The following is a 26,704-nucleotide window of genomic DNA, read 5'->3' as shown; positions in this document are numbered from 1 at the left end:
GTAGTCTCGAGCTAAATCTTGGGATGTCAAACCAATATTGTCTCCGTAATTGAGGTAATGACAATTTTCCTTAAATCAAAATAACCAGGGATTAGGTACATATATATTATCAAAAAATCAATATTAAATTATTTTCTTATCCTCTCATTTTCAAACTTTCATTTTCTGACTTAAGCGTCGGAGTGATTAGCTAGAAGGCCATCAACCTTTTTTTATTTTAAAATGGCAAGCAAAATTACCAACAAAATGTAATTAGTTGGTAAATACTGACTAAATATAATTTCGTAGCTAAATTTAAAGAAAAAAAAAATCAAAACATAAAATTTTAAAAATGCAAAAAAAAAATTACCAACCAAATACCATTAGTTGGTAATAACTGATAAAATTTCAGCTCGTAGCTAAATTAAAAGAAAAATTTTAAAAAAATATTTTAAATGACAAATAAAATTATCGATCAAACAAAATTAGTTAGTAAATATCGACTAAATGTCACATCGTAACTAAAATTAAAGAAGAATATAATAAATAAATTTTAAAAATTAAAAAAAAATACAGACCAAATACAATTGGTTAGTAAACGCCGACAAAGTGTCATTTCGTAGCGAACTTTAAATTATGCTGTGATGGTTTCCTTTTGATTCTTAGATATTATTATTATTATATTTAAAGAAGTTTATTAAATAATATTGATGAAAGTATTGGATATATAAATATTTGATTATTTCATTAATATTTAATATTTTATTTCTAAAATGTTAATTATATTTTTAAAATCATATAGTGAATTCCTTAGATTTTATGAATAAACCACGTAACAAGAATAAAACTTTTTCCATATTTATATCATTTATTAAATTTTTCTTTCTAAAAGTTTTTATTTTTATTATAGTTCTCTTTTGTTTTTAATCAAATATATTAATACTTAAATGATATTAAAATTTTGAATTTTAATGAATTTTTTATATCTATTTAAGAAAAGAGTTCAGATTCTAATATGAAAATAGAAATTAAGACAATATATATATATATATATATATATTTATTTATTTAAAAAAATTATTTTATAATATTTAACTTAGTATTATAAATAACATAAAAAATAAAAAATATTTTTATCTGTTTGTAAATTTATCTCTCATTTATTATTATTATTATTATTATTATTATTATTATTATTATTATTATTATTATTATTATTATTATTATTTATAAATAAAATTAGATGATGTACCTTTTTAATTAGAGGCTCAATGAGTTTGGACTTCTTTCTATACATGTATCGCTTATATTCATTTTTCTAATACCATTCCATTTGATAATTTAGATAAAGAAGTTTTTGAAATATTATATAAAGTGAAATAATCCATCTCAATTGTTTTAGGGTACAGAATTTCAAGACCATTATGAAAAATTTAGAGATAAAAATATTAAAAAATGATTAATAATTAGCTGCAAAGAAATTATAACGTTACCTTTACATTTGGTATCCTCATCATGATATATTAAGCTTTAACTTTTTTTTTTTATAAGCTAGTAATCTTTAACTTTATAATTAAACAAGCAAAGTGAAGATACCGCCATGGCATCCACCACATGTTACACGATGAAGAGTACCCTATAAGTTTAGATGCTAGGAGCTACCCAAATTAACTTACTAATTGAAGCAATTGCTTGTTTTCTTGTTAATTTCTTTACGGAGATTAGTCTGTGCAAAGGAGCATTCATTCCGGCTATTCTGGCCTCCGTCAGCATAGCCTCACATGGCTACTGAAAGGTAACACCTATCATATATGCTTTTATATATATATAGAGAGGATTTTTCTTGTCTAAATTTTCGCTAATTCAAGATACAATATATATGATAAAACTCATATATTTATGTATATATCTTTGGTCCATAATAGATCGAATTTAAATAAGAATTTTCTCATATATATGGGTAAGACTCAATTTTCTCTTTTGTAGAATTATTCACATTCATTTTAAGAATATATTCTTTTTATTATACTCATAGCATTACATTACACAAATAAGAATATATTATACATTACGGGTTTGGGAAATTTAGAAATACATGTCATTTATTTATTAAAAATGAATGAAGTATTTATAAAACATAGCAATTATTGATTTATTGAGTGTGAAATACATATTAAGATTATGTTTAGTAAATTGTAATAAAATGTAATGCAATCAAATTTTTTATTAAGATTCAATAGAAAATATAATTACATTATATTGCATCACACTTACAAAATATAGTGTAATTTGTTTTCTTTTTATATAATATACTTTATCTTTTGCAACCTTTTCTTTATTAATAATATATCTTTATCAAAATAAAAAAAATTATTAATTTAAAATAACAGAAATAAAATTGTATATTAAGAGAAATTGTAATGAATTTTTTATTCTTTCAATTTAGAAAATTCACATTCATTTTAATAATTTCTAATAAAATAAAAACTCTTTAATTCTAAACTGAGAATTCTATTTTGAAAACTCTAATTTCTAATAAAATTTTAGCTCATGCAATGCAGACAAAGAAATACAAAGCGAGGACACATGGATATGCTTGAAGAAATGAAAGAAGTTTATTGCGCAATCTCGGATAGAAACTGGGATGGGTTGATTAATTACTATAAGCGTCGTCCTGAGCACCTGCTGTCTCCGGTGAATATCAATGGTGATAGGGTATTTCACTTGGCACTGAACAGCAAAAAGAAGAAACCATTTGAAGATCTTCTTGAAATTGTCACTTCTAGGGCATTTCCGGAAAATACCGTTCGGGATATCATCCTTACGGAAAACGAAGAGAAAAACAATATTCTTCACGAGGCTGCCATCGTTGGAAACTTTGAGGTCATAAACTTCCTGGTCGATGGCCCCTACAAAGAACTAGTAAAGAAGCTACTTGGGCTTAAAAATGTGGACGGCGAGGTCCCACTGTTTACAGCTGCTGCATTTGGTAGGACAAAAATAGTCAAGTTCTTAGCGAGTCAAGAAGGACAGATTGAAATAACAAATAAAGGACAAACAATTCTCAATAAGATAGCAAAGGATAGCAGAAAAAGATATGTTGATGGGAAATCTATCCTTCAAATTGCCATGGAAGGACAACACTTCGGTTCCGCTCTCTCTCTCTCTCTCTCTCTCTCTCTCTCTCTCTCTCTCTCTCTTCATTCATGCACGCACTCACTCGTGTACAATCTAATTATATATAATCAATTTGGTCTTCCCATGCAGAGACTGCTTTGTGGTTGGTTAATCTTGATGCATCACTTACAGTGTGGAAAGACACCACTTCAGTGTCGGAGGATGAAGAAGGCACGATTGCACAGAAAACTTCTGAGCCCCAGCAAAGGATAAACAAGGAGAAAAAAAAGTCGTTGGGGGAAGAAATTCCCTCGACTTCAGAGTCGAATGGGGGTGAAAGTCGTCCGTCTGCACCGACAACAGCTCTGCCCCAACTAAAAGGAAAAAAGGAGGAAAGCGAGGATGAGCGCAGTATAAGTGCAAAGTCGTCGAAGGAAGAAACTCCCAAGGTTTCAGAGTTTGAGAAGGGTGAAAGTCGCCCGATTGTTCGGAAAACTGCTCTTCATGTTCTCGCTGATATGCCTTCTGCTTTCTGGAGTGGATACACCGTGGGGAACATTTTTGAATACTTGGTTTACTTTTGTATGTTCCATTTCCAGCTGAGTTATTATTTAATTTGTTTAACTCCAGATCCATTATTCCAAGGTGGAATTTTAAGTTTAATAATTTTATAGCTGTCTAAATTAACTCTACTACATAAAATATGTGAATCTTGATACACTAATTTGATATATTACAGGCATTCCCGGCATAGATGTGGAAGAAAATGACAATCAAGAGGCAGATTCAAGATTGCAGGAAGATTTGGAGAGTGGCAAAACATGCAATCCAGAAAGCAGTTTATTCCACAACTTTGGTAATGACTTATTTTTCTTCATAATGTAATAATAATTTATTTAAATTAATTAAGATAATACATTATTTATTGTCATTCTCCTTGATTTATGACATTGTTTTGAAGCTCTTTGAAATTTAAAAAATAAGCCTAGCCTAATTTAGTTCAATAACTAAAAGTTTATTATTTATCTCATAGAATCTGATATTTGATTATCACTTTCCTAATTTCTCTATCAAAAAAGGAAAGAAATTTGGAAAACAAAAACCAAGACATTTGCTTGCCTATATAAAACAGAAAATCAAGAATGATATCAATATTTCTACACAAGTTATTTTTACATTCCAATTATACATATATATATCGTGATCGTTATGCGATAAAGGTGAACAAGGGATTGAATTGTACATATTTGAATTCAGGCCATTTTTTAATTACAGATTATCTATCCAATTGCTATGTATACAAAATAAATTTCATCCTCAAATAAAAATGTTAATCTTTTTTTAAAAAATTCATTTTTTTAATTTATTTTTCTAATTAAAATTAGGGCTGATTATGTCAATACAAATGGGTTAGTCTTAGATCACAAAAAGTTTATTAAATCGATCCTCAATTTTTCATTCGAGTTTAAGTCATTTAAATTTTGTATGAATTGAAAGGAACTATTGGTGGCTTTAAGTCTAATGGATGGAGTTAAAATTTACCACCTTTATTATATAAAAATAATTTCAGGTCAATTTACATGGTTTCTTTTTGAGTCACTTACAAAATTATTTTTATAAAATTTTTATTTTAAAAATAAAATTTATCTATTTAATAGTTGAATAAAATTTGAGTTGGATCAAATAAATTATCAAATTGCCTCTTAGATTTATAAGTTATTTAAGTTTAATTTGTTTAAAATTAAGTAAATTAATTGGATTACATGTCGCTTTAAACCAAGTAAATTAAATCGGATAAAAATTACCACATTTGATTATGATTTAAACTGCATATTTGCACTACTAATTTATAATCAACTTCAAAAATTTAACTTAGAAATTGTTCACTTGGTGCTTTTAATTTTTTTTTATTTGATTTTCTAATTTAATCTCAAAATATAACTTTTTTTTCTTAAAAAAATATATATTATAAGGCTAATAATTGCATCCAGCATCTAATAAAATAGAGCATAATATATGTTAAACAATAGTTGAATTCATAAAATTTATTTTCTTTATTTTTAATATAAAAAATAAAATTCCAAATAATTTACATTATAATTTTTCTGAGTATAGTTTGAAAGTAATAAAAGATTAAACGTAAATTTAATAATAATAAAAAAGCATAGACTTGTCGAAGCGCAAGCATACATTTACAACTCTAAAAATATGTTCAATCTGTGTTTATTTATTGATTGTCATTCGTATTTAACTTTATTATAATATAATTGATGATTTAAAGAAAACAATTATTACTTTAACTTTATCGTTTTGTTTGATTAGTGGCTCATTTGAGAGAATCAAAATGTGCCAGACGATTGACTCGCAAAATCATTGAAGGTTCTCTCTCTCTCTCTCTCTAAAGCAAAATTTGCATTACAAGTATATTTTGTTTCTAAATCTAATGGTTTGTTTTTTTAATATTTTACATTTTTATAATTCTATATATTTTAAATTTTTAAATTTTTATTTAATTATCAAAATAAAAATTAGAGGTGCACTGGGATTTGAATTCGAGCTTTGTTAAGTGCTTTAAGTTAAATTTTTCTTGAAATTAATTTTTAATAATAAAGTTTGGCTTAAAATTATATTTTAAAATTAAAATAAAATTATATATATGCACAACTAACAAATTTTTTGGATCCAACATTGATATCTAGGATGCCCAGTAGCGGGAAGAATATGGGAAGAGAAGAGAAAGCACAAATTTGCTTTGCAACTTGCCAAGAGGTTAATAAGGAATACTGTTTGGGTGGAAGAATTTGATTCAGATCAATTTAACTGGAGTAGAATTCCCTTATTAACTTCAGGGAGGCCATCCCCTTTGTTTATCGCAATTAAGACAGGAATACTAGAGATTGTCAGTGAAATTATTGATGCGATTCCTCAGTATTATGTGGACCTTCGTAACAATAAAGGTCAGAGCATATTGCATTGGGCTGTGATGTACAGACGCGAGGAGATTTTCGACCTGTTAAAAGATAAGGGAATGTCATGGGATAAGATGGCTCGGAAAATTGATGATGATGGTAACACCTTGCTGCACCTTGTTGCGGACACCGAGCACTACACTGGAGGCACCAAGCCCGGTCCTGCACTCCAACTACAAGAAGAGTTACAGTGGTTTGATGTGAGCCCCTCTCCTCTCCTACTATTATCCTTTACATCTTTGCTACATAAATCCGTTTGTCACTTTCATCTAATTAAGAATCAACATACAGCTCCCATTCTGCTCAATTATTATTATTATTATTATTATTATTATTACTGATTGAGGAACTCTTCATATATACATATCTCTATGCAGCGTGTGAAGTCGGTTGTTCCCTCTTACTATCCCTTGCTTCGAGCAAAAATGAGTAAAGAGTGCCAAAATGGGCTAAAATTTGCGCGTGTGATTGCAAAAGAGGAATTCAAAAATCCTTTGACTCCAAGAATGCTCTTTGAATTGACGCACAAAAAACAACTTGAAGAAGCGCAGACATGGATTAAGGAAACCTCTCAGTCATGCTCTACTGTTGCTGCCCTTGTTGCCACTGTTGTTTTTGCTGCTGCCTACACTGTACCTGGAGGTGTTAATGAAAGGGGCTTTCCTGTTTTCCTACGTGCTCCTTATTTCATATTTTTCACTGTCATGGATGTGATTGCCTTGGCGTTCTCCCTAACTTCAGTTGTGGCTTTCCTCTCCATCCTCACTTCTCCATTTGAATTTGATGATTTTCGTCGCTCTATCCCTTGGAAACTTAATTTTGGCTTCATTTTACTCTTCTTCTCGGTAATTAGTGCCATGCTTGCATTCGGTGCCACCATATTACTAGTCATTCGTTCTGAGAAAGAATGGACAACAAGTCTCATTTCCATTGCTGCTTTCTTTCCTGTATCGGTATTCACAATATTACAAATCCATCTATATCGGACACTAATACAAGATGCTTTTGAAACAGCTTGGAAAATTCTTCCTTGCTTTGGAATGTTTTCTCAATCCCGAGCAAGAAAGCAACATTGATAGTTATTATAAGAGTGTTAGATTCTTATCCCTGTTTCAGTTATAAAGATTATTTGTTGTGTTTGATCACATAGTTTCATATAGTCATCTGTTGTTTCCATCAGCTATAATTTTGTACTATAAAAGCTTTGTACTTGTGTTGTTCAATGCACAACTATTGGAAAGTGAGATATTTTGCTGTTGGAAATTTTTTATGTAATGTGTTAGTTCAAAAAGGAATGGCTTTCCATGTTTGTCGGAAGAATTAAAGGAAATTTGTCTAAGTGTTAGGTGTGTGTTTATTAACTTGTAAAAGGCATTCCTTTGCCAATAAAAAGGAAGAGTGCTAGAGCTTTGAGACGTGTATGTGTGTTGTATGTGTACTGTGAGCAGAGAGCGCTCAAAGAGTGAGGGAGTAATCTGTGAGAGAAAAAATGAAAAAGGAGAAGAAAAATGTTTTGTTTTATTGTTTTTGTAAATGTTTTGTTTTTGAAACTTTTGTCTTTGTTAAAGATGATTTCCACATCCCTCTCTCTTCTATTTTTTTTTCCAACAAATGGTATAAGAGCTAAAATAATCTTTGAGAGCCTATTTCAAATCATTTATGGTTGTTTTTGTTAAAATGAAGTATGGTTGTTATCAAGTATGTTTTCTCCACCATGAAAAGCTTTGAATGATTGTTGTTTTCTTGAAAGTTTGTTGCTGAGAATTTGCTTGAACGGACTGGCTTGTCCATAAACTGTAGAATAACTTTGTTGAAGAGACCTGCAAGTATCTAAACTATAGAAATTAAATCTTATTAGAAGGGACTTGTTAGAATAATGCTTTTGGACTGCACGTAACCTTGTTTTACTAATTCAAAATTTGAATATTTCCTTATCAATAATTAGTTCCTATTATTTAGGAAACTGTTAGTCTTACTTGAGATTTTGTGGATCACGTAATCAGCTACTAGGACTTGGAATTTTTATTGAATTTCTGTTATTCCAAGTTCTATATATGTAAGCTTGATGAATCAAATAAAACATCATCTGCTGCTATATTTCTCTGCTGCTATATTCTATTATTCTCTTCCATATATACTAACATTGGTATCAGAGCCCTATTTTCTTAAGGGACCTGTGAGAGACTTGTGAGTTTTTGGACTGAGTGTTTACCCAAAACATTAACCAATCCTGCTTCTGTAAAACACCTTTGAAAATGGAAGGTGAGAGTTCTTTTTCAGTAGTGGCTCCACCAGTGTTTGATGGAGAAGACTACCAAGTGTGGGCAGTGAGAATGGAAACTTTTTTGGATGCGTGTGATTTGTGGGAAGCTGTAGAGGAAGATTATGAGGTACCTCCTTTACCAGGAAATCCAACAATGGCTCAGATCAAAACACACAAGGAGAAAAAGACCAAAAAATCCAAAGCAAAGAATTGTCTCTTTGCTGCAGTTTCTCATACCATCTTCAGCAAGATCATGTCGCTTGGCTCAGCTAAAGCTATCTGGGATTTTCTCAAGAATGAGTACAAAGGAGATGAAAGAATTAGAGGAATGAAGGTGCTGAATCTGGTTAGAGAATTTGAAATGCTGATATGAAGGAATCAAATACCAAGGTGTATGTAGAAAGGCTATCTGGCATTGCAAATAAGGTAAGGATACTTGGAGCTGAACTTACTGACAATAGAATTGTTCAAAAAATACTTGTATCCTTGCCTGAAAGATATGAGGCAACCATTGCTTCTTTGGAAAACACTAAAGATCTGTCAAGGATCAGTTTGACAGAATTAGTAAGTGCACTGCAGGCACAGGAACAAAGAAGAATGATGAGGCAAGAAGGAACTACTGAGGGAGCCTTGCAAGCCAAATGGCAGCAAAATTCTGGAGACAAAAACAAGAAGTGGAAAGGAAAGAAAGGAGTAGCAGGCAGTTTAGAAAATGCAGCTACTGAAAGCAACTCCAACACTAGCAGCAAAGGAGGAAAATATTCTCCTTGTCAATATTGTGGCAGAAAGAATCATTCTCACTACAAGTGTTGGAGAAAACCTGACATGAGATGTAGAAAATGCAAGAAACTTGGGCATGCAGAGATAATTTGCAAAGAGAAGGAGACACAGCAGCAGGGTGAGGCTCAAGTTGCAACTCAACAAGAGCGAACAACTCTTTGTTGCTTCATGTTTCACACAAAGACATCAAGCAAAAACTGGCTTGTTGATAGTGGTTGTACAAACCATATGACCAATAATGAGGAGCTATTTAGAGAGCTCGACAAATCTGCAAGTTCAAGGGTCAGAATTGGAAATGGAGAATATATCACAGTAGAAGGAGAGGGGACGATAGCCATTGAAAGTCTTTCAGGTATAAAAATAATCTCTGAAGTTTTGTATGTTCCTGAAATTGATCGAATTTCTCGAGTGTGGGACGCATCGGAGAAAGGATTCAAACTTTTGTTTGAAGATAAAATGTGTTTGATCTTTGATCCAAGCGGTCAAGAATTATTCAGAATTAAGATGCGGCAAAGAAGTTTTTCTCTGAATCCTTTGGAGGAGGAGCAAGTGGCATTTTCATGTCAACTCACTTCCACAGACACTTAGCACAAACGGATGGGGCATTTTCATCATCAAGCTTTGCTGTTCATACAAAGAAATAATCTTGTAAGAGGTCTACCAAACCTGGAGGAGCATCTCACAAGCTGCAAGGCTTGTATGCTTGGGAAGCAAATTAGACTTCCATTCAGAACGTCTACATGGAGAGCTACAGAGAAATTGCAGCTAATCCATACTGATCTATGTGGTCCGCAGTCAACTCCTTCACTAAATGGCAGCAGGTATTACATAGTTTTTATTGATGATTTAACAAGAATGTGCTGGATATACTTTATGAAGTTTAAATCGGAAGTTGCTGGAATTTTCATGAAGTTCAAAAACTGGATTGAAAACCAAAGTGGCTGCAGGATTCAGGTCATTAGATCGGATAATGGCACTGAATATACATCAGAAAGATTCAATTTATTTTGCGAAGAGGCTGGAATTGAGCACCGCCATCGCCCCTTACTCTCCACAGCAAAATGGGGTTAGTGAGAGGAAGAACAGAACCATTATGGAGATGACTAGGTGCTTGTTACATGAGAAGAATCTTCAAAAAAGGTTTTGGTGTAAGCAAAGAATACCGCTGCTTTCTTGTGAATAGGTCGCCTACAAGAGCAAAGTGGGAAAGAAGACTCCATTTTAAGCTTCGCATGGTGTCAAACCTAACCTAAACAATCTTAAAATTTTTGGTTGTTTATGTTTTTCACATGTTCCACAGGTGAAGAGAGACAAACTTGATGAGAAGGCTGAGCAAGGAATTTTTGTTGGTTATAGTTCAATTTTGAAAGCCTACAGAATTTTTCAACCTCAGAAAGGGAAGATTATAACCAGCAGAGATGTTCAATTTCTTGAACATGAATAGTGGGACTGGAATGAGGAGTCTCAAACCAAAAAGCAGATTGCGTCTCTTGTTCCTGATGAATCTGTAGATGATCAACCTGTCAGGGGAACGAGGACACTCTCAGATATTTATCAAAGATGCAATGTTGCTGTTTTTGAACCAGCTGGATATGAGGAAGCGAAAACAGACCAAAATTGGATAGAGGCAATGAAGGAGGAGCTGGCCATGATTGAAAAGAATCAGACATGGGAGCTAGTAAAAAGACCTCAAGACAGAAAAGTAATTGGAGTGAAATGGGTTTTCAGGACAAAGCTCAATCCTGATGGCTCAGTGAACAAACACAAAGTGAGGTTAGTAGTGAAAGGCTACGCACAAGTGTGGGGAGTGGATTTCTCTGAAACCTTTGCTCCAGTAGCAAGGTTGGACACAATCAGAATGTTGTTGGCATTGGCAGCATAACAAGGTTGGAAGATTTTTCAGCTGGATGTGAAATCGGCCTTCTTGAATGGTTCATTGCAGGAAGAAATTTTTGTTGAGCAGCCAGAAGGTTTCAATGTGCCAGGACATGAAGAGAAGGTTTGCTTGTTAAAGAAAGCTCTTTATGGGCTAAAACAAGCTCCAAGAGCTTGGTACAGCAGGATAGATGATCATTTGCTGAAGCTAGGCTTTGAAAAAAGCTTAAGTGAGTCAACTCTGTATGTCAAGAAAGCTGGCTCTAACATTGTGATTATCTCTCTTTATGTAGATGATTTACTCGTCACAGGAAATAATGTTGTAAAGATTGAAGAATTCAAGGAGATGATGAAGGTCTTTGAAATGACAGATCTTGGAGAAATGAATTACTTTCTTGGTATGGAGATCAAGCAAGCTCAGAATGAAGTTTTTATATGCCAAAAGAAGTACTTGAAGGAAATTCTGAAAAGATTCAGAATGGATGAATGCAAGAGTGTGAGCACTCCGATGAATCAAAAGGAGAAGTTGCAGAAAGAAGATGGAGCTGAATGAGTTGATGAAGGAGTGTATAGAAGCCTAATTGGATGCTTAATGTATCTTACAGCAACAAGACCTGACATCTTGTATCCTGTAAGTGTCTTATCCAGGTTTCTAAATTGTGCTAGCAAATTGCACATGATGGCAGCCAAACGTGTTGTTAGATATCTCAAAGGAACTCAAACCTATGGCATCAAGTTCAGTAAAAGTCAGAATTTCAAGCTTCATGGATATTCGGCGTTGATTAAGGTGGTCCTTTGATGATATGAAAAGCACTTCTGGTTATTGTTTTACTTTTGGATCAGGGTGTTTTTCATGGTGCTCAAAGAAACAAGAAATAGTGGCATACCAACACCGGCAGACTTAGAATTTGTAGCGACACATCGCTAATCAAGCACTATGGCTCAGGAAGATTATGGTGGATTTACAGCTGAAACAAAATGACAGCACTGTGATATTTGTTGATAATCAAGCTGCCATAGCTATATCTCAAAATCCAGTGTTCCATGGAAGGACTAAGCATTTCAATATTAAGTTTTATTACTTAAGAGAAGTCCAGGAGAATGGTGAAGTGATGTTAGTGTACTGCAAAACAGAAAATCAGATCGCAGACATATTTACAAAGTCACTTCATGTTAGCAGATTTGAATTTCTCAGGGAGAAGCTGGGAGTTGGCAGTTCCTAAAGCAAGGAGGAGTGTTAGAATAATGCTTTTGGACTGCACGTAACCTTGTTTTACTAATTCAAAATTTGAATATTTCCTTGTCAATAATTAGTTCCTATTATTTAGGAAACTGTTGGTCTTACTTGAGATTTTGTGGATCACGTAATCAGCTACTAGGACTTGGAATTTTTATTGAATTTCTGTTATTCCAAGTTCTATATATGTAAGCTTGATGAATCAAATAAAACATCATCTGCTGCTATATTTCTGCTGCTATATTTCTCTGCTGCTATATTCTATTATTCTCTTCCATATATACTAACAGGACTTGTGCATGCCTATAAACTGCTGAAAACTTGTTTGAAGGAACCATGCATGTCTATAAACTGCAAAACTTTGTGAATTTATTGTTGAAAGTCCATGAGTTTCATTCAAGAGGAAGTGTTGGAAAGTGAGATATTTTGCTACTAGAAATTTCTTAACGTAATATGATAGTTAAAGAAGGAATGGCTCTCCATGTTTGTAGTAAGAATAATAGGAAGTTTGTTTAAGTGTTATTAACTTGTAAAAGGCATTCATTTACCTATAAAAAGGAAGAACGCTAGAGCTTTGAGAAGTTTATGTGTGTTGTGTGTGTGCTGTGAGCAGAGAGTGTGTAGAGAGTAAGGGAGTGAGTTGTGAGAGAAAAATATGAAGAAGAAGAAAAAGAAATTTTTATTAATGTTTTTTTGAATGTTCTGTTTTTAAGTAATGAAATATGTGTTTTATTCTTTATCTTTAATCTTTTTTCTATTATGTTAATGTTTGAAGTTTTTGTCTTTGTTGAAGATGATTTCCTTCTCCCTTTCTCTTCTGATTTTTTTCCAACAGCAATAAACCATTTTCATCATTTGCTATTGTAACGTGATATCAGAAAGCTTTACTGATCCAAGAGCCTGTCCCAGTTAAAATGTCCACTTCATCTCAACTCACACTTGCCATAATAAAATCACTTACCTCTCAACCTGCCACCACCCATCACCCCTTTTCTATTAAGCATAATGCTAATAATTACTTAGCATCGAAGACAGTTTCTTCTTTTATTGAATTATCAAAATTTGATGGGATACATTGATGGCACACTTGTTACCCCACCTTAAAAAATTGCCTCCTCAACCAATCCCAGCTTATTCCCAATCTTGAATATACTACCTGGTACCAAAAGGATCAATTATTACTGTCATGGCTTATCTCTTCATTACCTGAAGAAGCATTTCCTTATATAATCAGTTTATTCTCTTCCAATGAAGTCTAGAATGCTCTTGTTAATGCTCTTGGTTCTGTAACTCAAAACCGACAATTACAATTGAACATTGAATTACAAGAGTTAAATGATTTGTTTGCATCTCAATATCTTCAAAAAGCTAAAGCTTTGGCTGATGAATTGGCTATTGCGGGTGTTTAATTTCTATAGCTGAATTCAATGTGATTATCTATCGTAATATTGGAAGCGAGTATCATGCTCTTATTGCTACCTTGAATTCTAAGTTACATGGGCAACTTATTGCTCATGGGATCCTACTAAAAAGCATTTTTTTTAAGCAAAGAGTTTATTTTATTAAAAAAATCTAAGGGAGCAAAATAGGTTACATGCCAAACTAAGAAAATAGGGAATCAAAGCCCAAGATAATCCCTAAGAGCTGGATGGGGCAACACATTCTAGGACAAAACAAAACAAGACAAAATAGGGACTGCAAGCAAAACAAATCAAAACCTAGAAGGAGCTGATCACAATTCATAAGGACACCTCATGCGGCTAAAGAAGCTAGCTAATGTGACAAAGTCTGCAATTTATAAAATCTCCTGAACCTTTTGTGGCAGTAGGAATTTGCAGCAAGAGGAAACAAAACGTTAAATGCTGCCCCATATCAGATAACACCACAACTCATATATTCAAAATTACTTGAACTTGCAACTTTTGTGGCAATTATTCGGAGATAAATAGCTGATATGAACCCAGCATAGCACAAAATTAGGAGTTTGAGAATGAAAATTCCAAAATAACCAACCAAAAGAATTAAGCAATTAGACCCCGCATAAGAAAATAGCAGTAAATTAGGGAAAAAAACCCTAACCAGACCTGGAAACCTTAGCTATTGCTGGATGATTAGTCATTTCATCAAACGCTATAGGATATATAAGTTATATTTGGCGGGAGAAGGTTGTTTGGCACATGGTTATTCGGTTAGGATAAAGTTGAGCTAGAATTAGGAGGTTATAGAGTTTGTTACATCTATACAACTCATTGTATTTGTGTATAAACTCGCGAGAAGTTATCAATCAATATGATTTTGCATTCTCTCATTGCCTGTTTTCCCTCATATGTTCATCATGTTATCAGAGTGTTATTTCTTGCATAGATAGTTTTCTTCTTACATCTAGATTTTGGATCTAATATTGCTACTCTGGTTCAATTGATCAGAGAAGTAAGATCTGTTTTTTCTTGCACTATGCATCTAAAATCTAAGTACGCAAGTTGAGATCATGGAATCTAGAATTTCAAGCGATCTTTCGATGACTAAAGCTATGGAGGAGGCACTTCAATTGCAAAATTCTGATAATCCTGGATTAATGTTGGTAAGTGCACCTCTAAATGTATTGAATTACCAAGATGGAAATGAGTGGATTGTATGGTTTTTTCTTGGATCTTGAATACTATCTAAAAAGACTTGGTAGATGCATTCTTGTATGTCACCACATCTAGGGATTTGCGGAGTGAGTTGGCACAAACGTATGTGGACAGCCATGGCCCTTTATAATATAAAATGGGAGATTAGTTCTTTTGCACAAGGAAATGTGACTCTAATGATGTATTTTACTCAATTAAAGAAGTTGTGGGATAAGTTACAATGTTTAAAGCCTTCTTTCGATTGTACTTGTGGAGCTTGCACCTGCAGTGCTTCAAAAGCTATGGCAAAATATGATCAAGATGATAAGATGATCTAGTTTTAATGGGGCTTAGAGATCATTGTGATCGTGTGAGGAACAAAATCTTGCTAATGGATCCCTTGCCGAATGCTAGTAAGGCCTATTCACTGGCTCTATGTATGGAGAAACAAAGGGAGATGCATCAAACTGTTATTGATATGGGCAATAATAGGCTATGGGTTGCTAAAGGAAAATTTGTGAAAAAGGATTTTGGGAATAATAAACCAGTAGAGGTGAAGAAAGAGGATCGATATTGCACTTATTGTCACAAATCTAGACATTTGTGTGATGCTTGTTTGAAGCTAAATGATTATCCCAAGTGGCTTCAAGAATTCAAGCAAAAGAAGAATAATAAACCCCAGGTGAATGTGGCTGTACAAGATACACCATTGGAGGACTCTAGAATTGATAAGAAAAAAGACGAGTGGAAAGAATTTGCCAATGCTGTGCAATAGGAGGTGGCCAAATACATGAAGGATAATATGAATGTTGATGACTGCCTATAATTTTCTGGATTTCCTGGATAGGGTGGTATGGCCACAAACTATGGTTTACTTTGTTCTTAGAATACTTGTAAGGGTGAGTGTATCATTGATACAGGTGCTTCAACACAGATGATATCTTACCAACCTCTTTTTGATTCTGACCATACTTTCATAAATAATAAATCCATATACCTACTTAATGGATCTAGACAATTTGTAGTTTTTGCATCCTAAGTTGAAATTGACAAATGTTTTCTATTTTTAAAATTTTAAATACAATTTGTTATCTTAGGACAATTGCTTACTCATTCAAATCTCATTGTTTGTTTTTCTTCTACACATTGTGTCATACGGGACCCATAGATTAAAGAAGTAATTGCGCTTGTATAAGATACATTATATTTTTTCTCCTTTATCTGCTACTATAGCTAACCATTGTACTTCCTTACTGTTGTGCCTCGCCGAAGCATATAAACTGCAAAGAAACAAAACAAATACACAAAATATCAATATTTACGTGGTTCACCCTCTCAACATAGGGTTATCTTCACGGGCATGCCGTCTTCCACTATCATTAATAAATAAATCTTCATTACAAGCTCATAGCTATACTACCAATCAACCCAATTACACCTAAGAGATCCCACAGTACATCAAACTGCTCATAGTAAATATATTAGTTAGTACCTCTCATTCTCCTCTAGACATAACCCAATATATTTACTATTACAACACTACACCATAAATGGTGTCTTCGACTATATGAGCAAGAGTCCTCTCACCAATAGATAAGAATTCCTTCCTCTTGAATTCTATGTCCTTACTCCACTTTAGGCCAAAGCCTCTCTCCACTGCAATGGGCAAGTGCCCTTCATCAATGGGCAAGTGCCCTTCATCAATGGGCAGAGCCAAATCCTCAGCAATTGGCAAAGCCCCTCTCTACAATGAGTGACAACCTCACTCTATGGGCTAAAGCCAAATAATCTTTTTCATCATTCTTCTATTTATAGCGTTAATTTCCTCAATTCTAATCTGATCAAGAGTTCCTCTATTCTATTGAGGAATATTTCTCCCACTCAGATTAGGAAAAGGTCTCTTCAAATCCTACTTAGATTTTGAGTCATAATTCTAACACTTACACAGAAACAATATTAGTATAAATAAAAGCTCCCTTATTCTCGGAAATGTGTGGCACAATAGGCTAGGACATGTAGCACATATTACCATTAGTCACATCCCACAACTTGATGACCACACAGATGTTATTGTTTGTGATGCATGCCATTTTTCTAAGCAACGTCGTCTACCCTTCCCCCTAAGTACAACACAGTCTGCACAACCTTTCCAACTAGTGCATATGGACCTATAGGGTCCATACTGAGTCCCATCTATCATAGGCACCCGCAATATGTTAACCATTGTGGATGACTATACTTGAGCACATGGATCTACCCTTTAGAAGACTCAACTCAGACTTGCCATGCCATTACTGTGTTATGGAATTTTGTTCAAAATAACTATCAGGCTATAGTAAACACTTGTGAGAAGTGACAATGGTAGTGAATTTGTCAACACTACATGCACGCAACTCTTTCATGATGGAGGGATTATTCACCAGAAATCATGTATCTACTTTCCACAGCAAAAATGGTATCATGGAGAGAAAACATCACCATTTACTCCAAGTTGCTTAATCTCTAATGTTTCAGTCCCATCTTCCTTCAAAGTTTTGTAGTCAATCTCTTTTTGCTGCAACACATATCATTAACCGCCTTCCTACCATGCTTCTTAACTAGAAATCCCCCTTTGAAATCCTAAATGGCATCATCTTAGATTATACCTCACTATGTGCTTTTAGGTGCTTGTGTTATGCCATGAACACTCTTCCTCACAAGACTAGATTTGATCTTTGTGCTTATAAGTGTGTCTTTATAGGATATCCGACTGGTCAGAAGGCTTATAAGCTCTACAATCTTTACACACAAAATCCATTTTTAATTCAAGAGATATCATTTTTTATGAACAAGTATCTCCTTTTTCTGCAGACCATCAATTGAGTATTCTACCTTTCTCACCCACCTCTCTATAACATGTTATCCCAAATATCATACATGATACTTCTACCACATTATGTTCACCTTAGCCTGAGTCAACATCCATTTTACAACCCAAGTCTACTTTAGATCATTCTTCTTTTCCTGCGTCTAATCACCAACCCAAGTCTTCTTCACAACCTAGTATCTCCTCACCTATGTCTATTTCACACCATGAATCTTCTTTGTTGTCTGACCATCCTTCACTAGTATGTAGAAGTTCCAGAGTTACAAGTAAGCTAGCATTTTGCTCTAGGATTTTGTTGCTAATGTCTGTTCTTCAAGTCCTTTGCATGATCCTATACAATCTACTGTCAAGAGTTCATCGGCCTTTGCTTCTTCACCAGGTATTCTTTCATCCTTAAATTTTATTTTTCACCCATCTTATATTCATTTTATAGCTAATGTATCATTGATCTATAGACCTCACCATTTTTAAGCTAAGTCCAATCCATATTGGGTTAAGGCAATGAAAAAAGAACTGGAAGCTTTGGAGGATAATGGAATGTGGGAGTTAACTTTTCTGCCTTCTCATAAAAGGCAATTGATTCGAAATAGGCGTACAAGGTCAAATACAAACGTGATGGCACAATAGAATGTAACAAAGCTCGACATTTTGGGAAGGGTTATAACCAGCTTCTCGGCCTTGACCATATTGGAAATCTTTCCCCAGTTGCAAAAACTGTCATTGTTCAAATTTTCTTAGCAATTGTGGCTGCACAAACTAGGTTATCACTAGCAAGACATTAACAATGCGTTTAAGTGATTTGGGTGGGATATTTATAGTAAAAAGAATATAATTTCAAAGTTTATCTAAATTCAACCAAAAAATCTATTTACAAAAGAATAATTAAAATAAATGGAGAATAATTATTCCTTTAACTAACTAGTTATGAGGGATAATTATCTCTCAAATAATTTTAAAATTCTTTCAAAAAAATAATAAATAAATAGCTAAATGGGGATAATTATCCCTCTAACAATCAGTTACAAGGGATAATTATGCCTCAAATATATTTTTTTGTTCTTTTTTTTATATATTTTTCATTTTTATCTTAAAAACCAATTTAAAAAAAGTTTTAAAAAGTAATTAAGTCAAAAAGTCCATTAAAAGCCCACTTTTACACTATAATCAAAATTTAATAAATTCAATGGGATTAAATATTTAATTAAACTCATTTAGTTATTTTCTAAGCCCAACATGTAGCCCTGAAAATATTAAATTATGCATAATTAAATAATTTAGACTTTTAGACTCTTTTAGTAAAAAAACCTTTTATGCTCCCAATTAGCAAGTCAAAATCAAAGAGATTGAGTTGAGAAACTAAAGATATTTCTGTCATTTTAAAATCTGCTGAGTGCTTTAAAATTCCTTATTATTTGATGGTATTTTCATCGCAGGGCTCCTCACTGCCTCTACGAATCATGCATTATAAGGATTAACTCTAACCTGTAGAGATTGATGTAACTTGGAAAACTGATAGAGTTTTCCCTAAATCTATAGCTAAATGAACATGTGAAACTTATTAAAATACATCTGGCATATAAAACAGGGCTCCATGCCCATCAAACATATTTAAATACATAACTACAAATACATCCTCTTTGTAAGGATCAAAAGAGAATGTTTACAATTCAAACTTCTACTTGTCTATACATATGTATAGTAAACTATAACAAAATAAACATCCAAAAGAAGCATATTGGCATGACCTCCACTAGACTCTATAGTTGGTGAAGCAGAAGAGAGGACAACACTGAAAGGGAGGCTACTATTGATGGAATCAGCAAAAGACTCTGAAATATTAAAAATTAAGAGAGTGAGTACAACTACTCAGTAAGTGGATAAATAAATAACAAAGGGGAACAGATAATATTTTGGTACTTAATAGTACCAATTCTACTATATTAGAACAGGTCAGCTGAATAAATATCATTTAATCCAAATCATGTAGCTGAGTTGAAATAAAATTCATGTTATAATAATATTGCTGAAATAAATATATTAAATCATAAAATCTATAATATCCTCATACACTCGCAATATGCTTCCTGTAAATAATGCTGGCATCTTAGGCGCAATAATAAGCTCTGGCAGCTTGAGAGCAATGCTAGCATCTCGGGCTCTATAATGACACAATAATAACCCAAAAGCAATAAAAATGCTGGTCATACACATGTGCAAAGCTACTTCCAAAGAGCTACCACCTGATATACGCCCTAAAGGCTATGTGTATATCAAGTGTTATCCTAAAGGCAGTATAAATATAATTTGAGCTGAAAGTAATTCACTTGTCATCAAAGTGCTATCTATTCGGTGCATATATTGAGTGTATTTGGCCATTTATTCAGTTGTAATTATAAATCTCATTCTAGTCAATAATAAAACATAAAATTACTATTCTCTGTTCTCATTTTCATACTTAAAAATAATAATATAAACAATTTATATTTAATAAAATAACTGTATTATATATTTATCCACTCACCTATACTGAAGACAGACCAAGGCCTAAACCGCTGGAGCACCTCTAATATCTACTATAGGAGCTAGATCTTCTCCTAAAGTTAAAGAAAGTAAAGTGCATCAAGGAAGATATTTAAATCCTATCTGAAATTGTAGAATATAGAATACATGATTTATGTACGAAAATTTTAAAAGAAAGCCGGCAGCATCTCAGCATAACCTGAATGTTTCCCAAAATTTCAACTGTCTAACTAATTCTCAACAAGCCACAACATATCACAAATGAATTTTGAATGTCCATTTGTGGCCTACACAAAAGAATATAACAAATTTCACATTCTCTTCATTTCTTTCTTCTTCTCCATTCAACATGTTTTTCTTTTCCTCTAGCATTTCACGCTAAAATTCCTTCCCCTTATTACATCAAAATTCTTCTTAGTTTAAATACAATTAATATACACCAATAGTCCCAAAAATCAACCACATCCTGTTTAATTTCTTCATTCTTAACCTAGCATTTAAGATATAAAACCTTGAATCCAAATTCTCCCTTGTACATAGACCAACTTCTAATTTCACCCTTTTTTAAGAGAGCACACCACTAGGTACAAAATATTTATTTTTATTTATTATTATTTTTATTATGATTATGATTATGATTATTATTATTATTATTATTATTACTACTACTAAAATAAATATTCATTAATAGCTCTAAAATCTACCTCAAAGTATCTCTTAAAGAAAACTTACCTAGTAGCTAGAATCACCTATTTACTAGTCCAAGAAAATCTATTATTCCAAAATAAAACTTTATTCACTAAGTTAATATAAAACTTATCTTCCTCCTATTATATGCCATAAGAATTATCATGAGATAATGAAATAATTATTGAACTTAATAACTAAAAAGAAAAGAAAGAAGAGCTTACCAATTGAAAGTAATTACTAGTTCTTGCAAGGGGGAAATAGATTTTAGATTAGTGTTTTTATTGAAATTGGAGTTTAGCTAATACTTGAGTGATTTTATGGGTTGATTTTAAGAGAAAAAGTTGTGGATGAAGGGTGGAAGAAGAAGAATTTTGGGTGTGAAATTTTTTTTTTCTGCTCTTGAAGGAAACGGGAACAATTCCCCCAAATTGATTTTACTGCCTCTTTTTATTATTATTATTATTATCTAGAGATTTCTTAATTATGGGCTCCTATTAAGTTAATTTATGGGCTCTTATAAATTGGGTTAATAGGCTGATTATTACAATTCTCTCCTCCTAAAAGAAATTTTGTCCTCGAAATTTACATACCTGGTGGAGCAAACAAGTGTCGGTACTGAGCCTGCATATCCTCTTTTCTTTCCCAAGTACCTTCTTTCCTAGAGTGGTTGCTCCAATGAACCTTAACTAATGGAACCACTTTGTTCCTCAGGACTTTCTCTTCTCTATCAATAATCTCCACTAGTTCTTCCTCATACGTCAAATCTTCTCTCAACTCAATACGTTGCTTCTGGAGAACATGAGAGGGATCACTTCTATATCTTCTCAACATAGATACATGAAAGACATCATGAATTTGTGATAACTCCAAAGGTAAAGGTAAACGATAAGCAATTGGTCTGATCCTCTCTATAATCTCATAAGGCCCTATAAACCGAGGACTCAACTTCCCACGCTTACCAAAGCATATAACTCCCTTCCAAGGAGAAATCTTTAAGAATACCTTATCACCAGCGTTATACTCAATATCTCTTCTCTTCAAATCCGCATAACTCTTTTGTCTATCTTGTGCAGCCTTTAATATGCTTCTAATCATCTGGATCTTATCAGCAATGTCTCGTACCATTTCTGGGCCTTTTAGCTTCTCTTCTCCAACTTCAATCTAACATACTGGTGTTTTATATTTTCTATCATATAGCACTTTATAAGGGGCCATGCCAATACTAGTATGATAACTGTTATTATAAGCAAACTCCATCAAAGATACATACTTTTCCCAACTTCCCTTAAACTTTGCTACACATGCCCTAAGCATGTCTTCTAGAGTCTGAATGGTCCGTTCAGATTGGCCGTCTGTTTGTGGATGGAAGGAAGTACTAAACTTCACTTTAGTTCCTAAAGCATTCTGTAAACTAGGCCAAAATCGAGATGTAAACCTTGGATCTCTATCTGAAACAATAGAAACTGGAGCACCATGGAGTCTCACAATCTCATTGACATAAGTCTCTGCTAACTTATCCAAAGAATAATTCATTCCGACAGGCAAAAAGTGTGTTGATTTGATCAATCTATCAATTATTACCCAAACTGCATCATGCCCAAGTGGAGTACGAGGTAATCCAGAAACAAAATCCATAGTGATATACTCCTACTTCCATTTTGGAATAGGAAGTGGTTGTAACTTCCCAACTGGATGCTGATGCTCTGCCTTAATTTGTTGGCACACTAAGCATTTTGAAACAAATATCTGGCCACCAATAATTTTCTTTAAGATTCCGATACATCTTAATGCTACCTGGATGCATAGAATAGGCAAAATAGTGAGCCTCTTCCATGATCTCTCTTTTTAGCTTTTCCACATTAGGTACACATAACCTGCCATCAAACATTAAAGTCCCATCTTCACTAAGTGAAAAATCTATACAAGTGTTAGTTCACATCTCATTGATGATCTTGTTTAATTGCTCATCTTGGCTTTGAGCTTTTCTAACCCTTTCCACAAATATTGGCCTAACTTTAAGAGTTGCTAACAATGCTCCTGAATTTTCCACTACTAACTTTGCTCTTAGGGATCGAAACTCCAACAATAATGGAAGTCTAACTGCTTTAACATATGCCAAATTACCAAGGGACTTTTTACTAAGGGCATCGGCTACTACATTAGCCTTGCTTGGATGATATTCAATGGTGCAATCAAAATCCTTAAGTAATTCAATCCATCTTCTTTGCCTAAAATTTAATTCTTTCTGTGTAAGGAGATACTTCAGGCTCTTATGATCTGTATAAATATGACAAGTTTCACCATAAAGGTGATGGCTGTCAAATCCACTAGAAATTTAATTAACTGAAATTACCAGTTGTGAAATATTTTCTGCAGTAAGTGGTAAATCCAGGTCAAACCCTAGAGACTGAATTATTAAATTTCGTGCACTTGTGTAACGGAAAAAGAAACAAATGTTGGAGGGGGGGGGGGGGGAGGGTAATTCGCAATCCAAAGAAGAAATGAAAAATCAAAAATTAAGATCTAAAATTAAATAAGAAACTTTCAAATTAAACAAACTTCAGTCTAAGGTAATTCGCATTCCAATGCATTAATTCTATCATAGATAAAAGAAATACAATCATCTCTTATTGAATACTTAACGTAGATTTACCAAATAATGAGGTAAACCCCTGATTTTCCTATACTCATCAATTTGAGCCCAACACTCTTATTGACTCTAATTATTAACTGAATTGGTATTAAGCAATCCTCATCAAATTAATAACTGTGTTAAGAATAGGAAGTAGTTAAGCTGAACAATAATTTATAAAGAATAAAACATTTAATTCACCCTATTATTTTCTTAGGTTATTATCGAAAACTGGGATCATAATCGATAAAATCTAATTGCTACTCATGTTCAATCTTACACAACAATTACGGATTATGAAGATGAACTAGCAATTGATCAAATTAAACAATTAATTAATAGGCTTTTTTAGCAAATCATTCGATAGATCAAAGACAATGAAATCAGAAAACAATAAATATTCAAAAAGACATAAATTAAGTTAAGAACCTGGTCTCACAAATCACGCATAAGGACTAGAATCCCTTGAACTGAATTAAAAACTTAGCCACTCATGTTCATGGCTTACAAAAAAATAAAGAAAAATAAAGAAGAAATTTAAAAAGAGAATGGAGAACGAACGTCTTCTATGGAGAATGAAGGTCTGAATTGGATGTGTTTTAGCTGCTACCCAAAGACGCATTTATAATCAAAAACCTAATCCCAAAGATAGGAACCAAACTAGGAAAAGTTTTAAAATTCAAAAGATAGATTTTTAGCCTGCATTCACGTCTCTGAAATTAAGGCCAATTTTCAGTGATTTCCTTTTCGAATCTGTCTCTGCCCTCTTCAGGAAAGTTATAGCCCTATTTCTTAGCTTTCTAACAGGTACTCATTTGTCGAAATCTGAGGTCTACAACCTAAGTTATGGTCCAAAAATTGGGACTGGTTCAGACAGATGGTCCAGCTCATAGTGACAACTTCATTGCCATTTTTGACAATTAAAATGGCCTTATCTTGCTTCCAGCCCTTCATAGAGGTTGTAGAGGTGGCTCTAAAGGTTCAATTGGGCTTAGGGTTGCTTCATTTAGACCTCTGAAACTCTAGATACAAAATAAATACTAAAACTGGTCGTGACAATTAAGTGTGGGCTTTTGCAATAGATCCATAGCTCATTTTGTCAACCTTGGAGACTGATTTGGGCTTTGGTCCCTCTTTATCATTTGTAGTGCTCTATCTTAGCTTTTCAATGGATTAAGCAGCACTCAATTTGGAGACTCACAACTTTAGAAACACCTGAAAAATACAGCAAAGGTCAAATGCTGAAAATTTCTCAATTTAACATAATTATTCCAAAACTATCTAAAAATATGCCTAAATGATAAATATACTTTGGTCAACTGAATTATGTATAAAAACATACTAGAAACACTAAATGTGATGGGAGTAAAATTAATAAATTATGCACTTATCAAATTCCCCCACACTTATTCCATGCTTGTCCTCAAGCATGACTTAAATTCTCAATCAACTCCACTTAGAAGTTCTTTAACTTCACCCTATCACAACATTCTCTAACAAAAGATTAAAAGTTTGAAAAAAGAGGCAAGTAAGGTAATAACCATCTTAACAAATTCTATCAATACCATACCAATATATCAATAATTTTCCAACATAAAACAAAAGGCTTAAAATCAATTAAGCACACACAATTAAAGTTCCATAAAATTTTAAATCAATACACATAAAAATACAAGGCTAATTTATCAAGGTACAACAATTATAGCTCTTTGCAAATCTTAGGGGAGATAGAAATGTCTTTTATATATATATATATATATATATATATATATATATGTATATATATTTGAAATTGGTACTTCTCTCTTGTCACAGTTATTTTTTTTTTATTTCAACCGTCAACTTCAGAAAAGTACCTTGCTCATATCCTAGCTAGCTTTTGGCTTGAGAATCGACATGGGGTTCATAAAGACCCCTGGTTAGTTTGTTTAACTAAAATAGCAGACCAATTTTCAAGTTCTATCTTTTATTTCCCCCAATTTATGCATCTACATATTATAAAGTGCCCTGATAGATTAAACAAAGTTTTGAAATATACATGACACTAGGTTAAAGCACACATAACTAATCATTTCACCATTAAATCAAGCCTAAATGATTTATACAGGAAAAAAAATTTGCTCTATGGTATAGAGAAGAAGGAAAATCCAAAATTAAAGTTACTATTACCTAGCCTAAAATCTCAAAAATTCAATCTAAAATAGAAAAGTCATTTCAAGGACAAAGCACTTCTCTCTGAGAGTTAATATAGAATCATGAATCAAGCTTATCAGAATAACTTTTTTTTATTTTTTTATTATTATTATTATTATTATTATTATTATTTTTTAATCAATAAAAAAGATTGCAACAACAAATTTCTCCTCTCGCACACTTAAAACTTACATTGTCCCCAATGTAAAGCCCAAATGCAAAAGAAAAGAAAAAAAAATGCTAGAAAATAAAATAAAATAAGGGAAAGAAAACAAATCTGATTGTGGCTAACAAACCACCAATGGGTTGCCTCCCAAGTAGCGACTTTGTTTAACGTCGTTAGCTCGACATGGTAAAGCTCCTTAATCCACTGAATGCTCCTGAAATCCTTTATAAAATGGCTTGAGTCTATGACCGTTGACCTTGAATACTTTGTTAGTTCCTGAACTTTGAATTTCAACTGCACCATAAGGAAACACATTAGTAACAACAAAGGGTCCAATCTAACGAGAACGCAACTTACCAGGTATCAGCTTCAATCTGGAATTATAAAATAAAACTTTTTGCCCAATCACAAACTGCTTCCTTAGTTTGTCATGGAATGCCTTTGTCTTTTCTTTATAGATCCTAGAATTCTCATAAGCCTTAAGGTGAATTTCCTCTAATTCATGCAAATGTGATTTTCTTTCTAACTCATCCTCCATGCTTAACTCAAAAACATCCTGCACAAATGTATCAACAACATCAATAGAAAAGATAGAATGATCATCAGCAGGATACTTCATGGAATCAAAGATATTAAATTTGTCAGTCTCTCCATCAAACTCCATAGTCAAGGTACCCTCATCCACCTCAATTTTTGTCTTGGTAGTTTTTAGGAAAGGTCTTCCAAACAAAATCAAAGCTGACTTTGATGTGGGAACACTATCATCCTCCATATCCAAAATGCAAAAATCTGCAAGAAAAATCAA

At 33.1% G+C, this 26,704-nt stretch overlaps 1 protein-coding gene across 1 annotated transcript; it reads left to right on the top strand.

Annotated features, from left to right (window-relative positions):
- The first annotated feature begins 1,665 nt into the window (after window positions 1-1,665).
- LOC110665333 (uncharacterized) lies at window positions 1,666-7,401 on the top strand. The gene is made up of 7 exons (XM_058131179.1): window positions 1,666-1,774; window positions 2,541-3,127; window positions 3,247-3,678; window positions 3,836-3,952; window positions 5,419-5,475; window positions 5,796-6,265; window positions 6,443-7,401. The coding sequence occupies exons 1-7, from the start codon at window positions 1,761-1,763 to the stop codon at window positions 7,139-7,141; spliced, it is 2,376 nt and encodes a 791-aa protein (XP_057987162.1). The 5' UTR covers window positions 1,666-1,760; the 3' UTR covers window positions 7,142-7,401.
- The last annotated feature ends 19,303 nt before the right edge of the window (window positions 7,402-26,704 follow it).

The sequence above is a fragment of the Hevea brasiliensis genome, chromosome 12 (genome assembly GCF_030052815.1).
Source record: "Hevea brasiliensis isolate MT/VB/25A 57/8 chromosome 12, ASM3005281v1, whole genome shotgun sequence".
Taxonomy (NCBI): Eukaryota; Viridiplantae; Streptophyta; class Magnoliopsida; order Malpighiales; family Euphorbiaceae; genus Hevea; species Hevea brasiliensis.
This window is presented reverse-complemented; position numbering and strand designations above follow the sequence as displayed.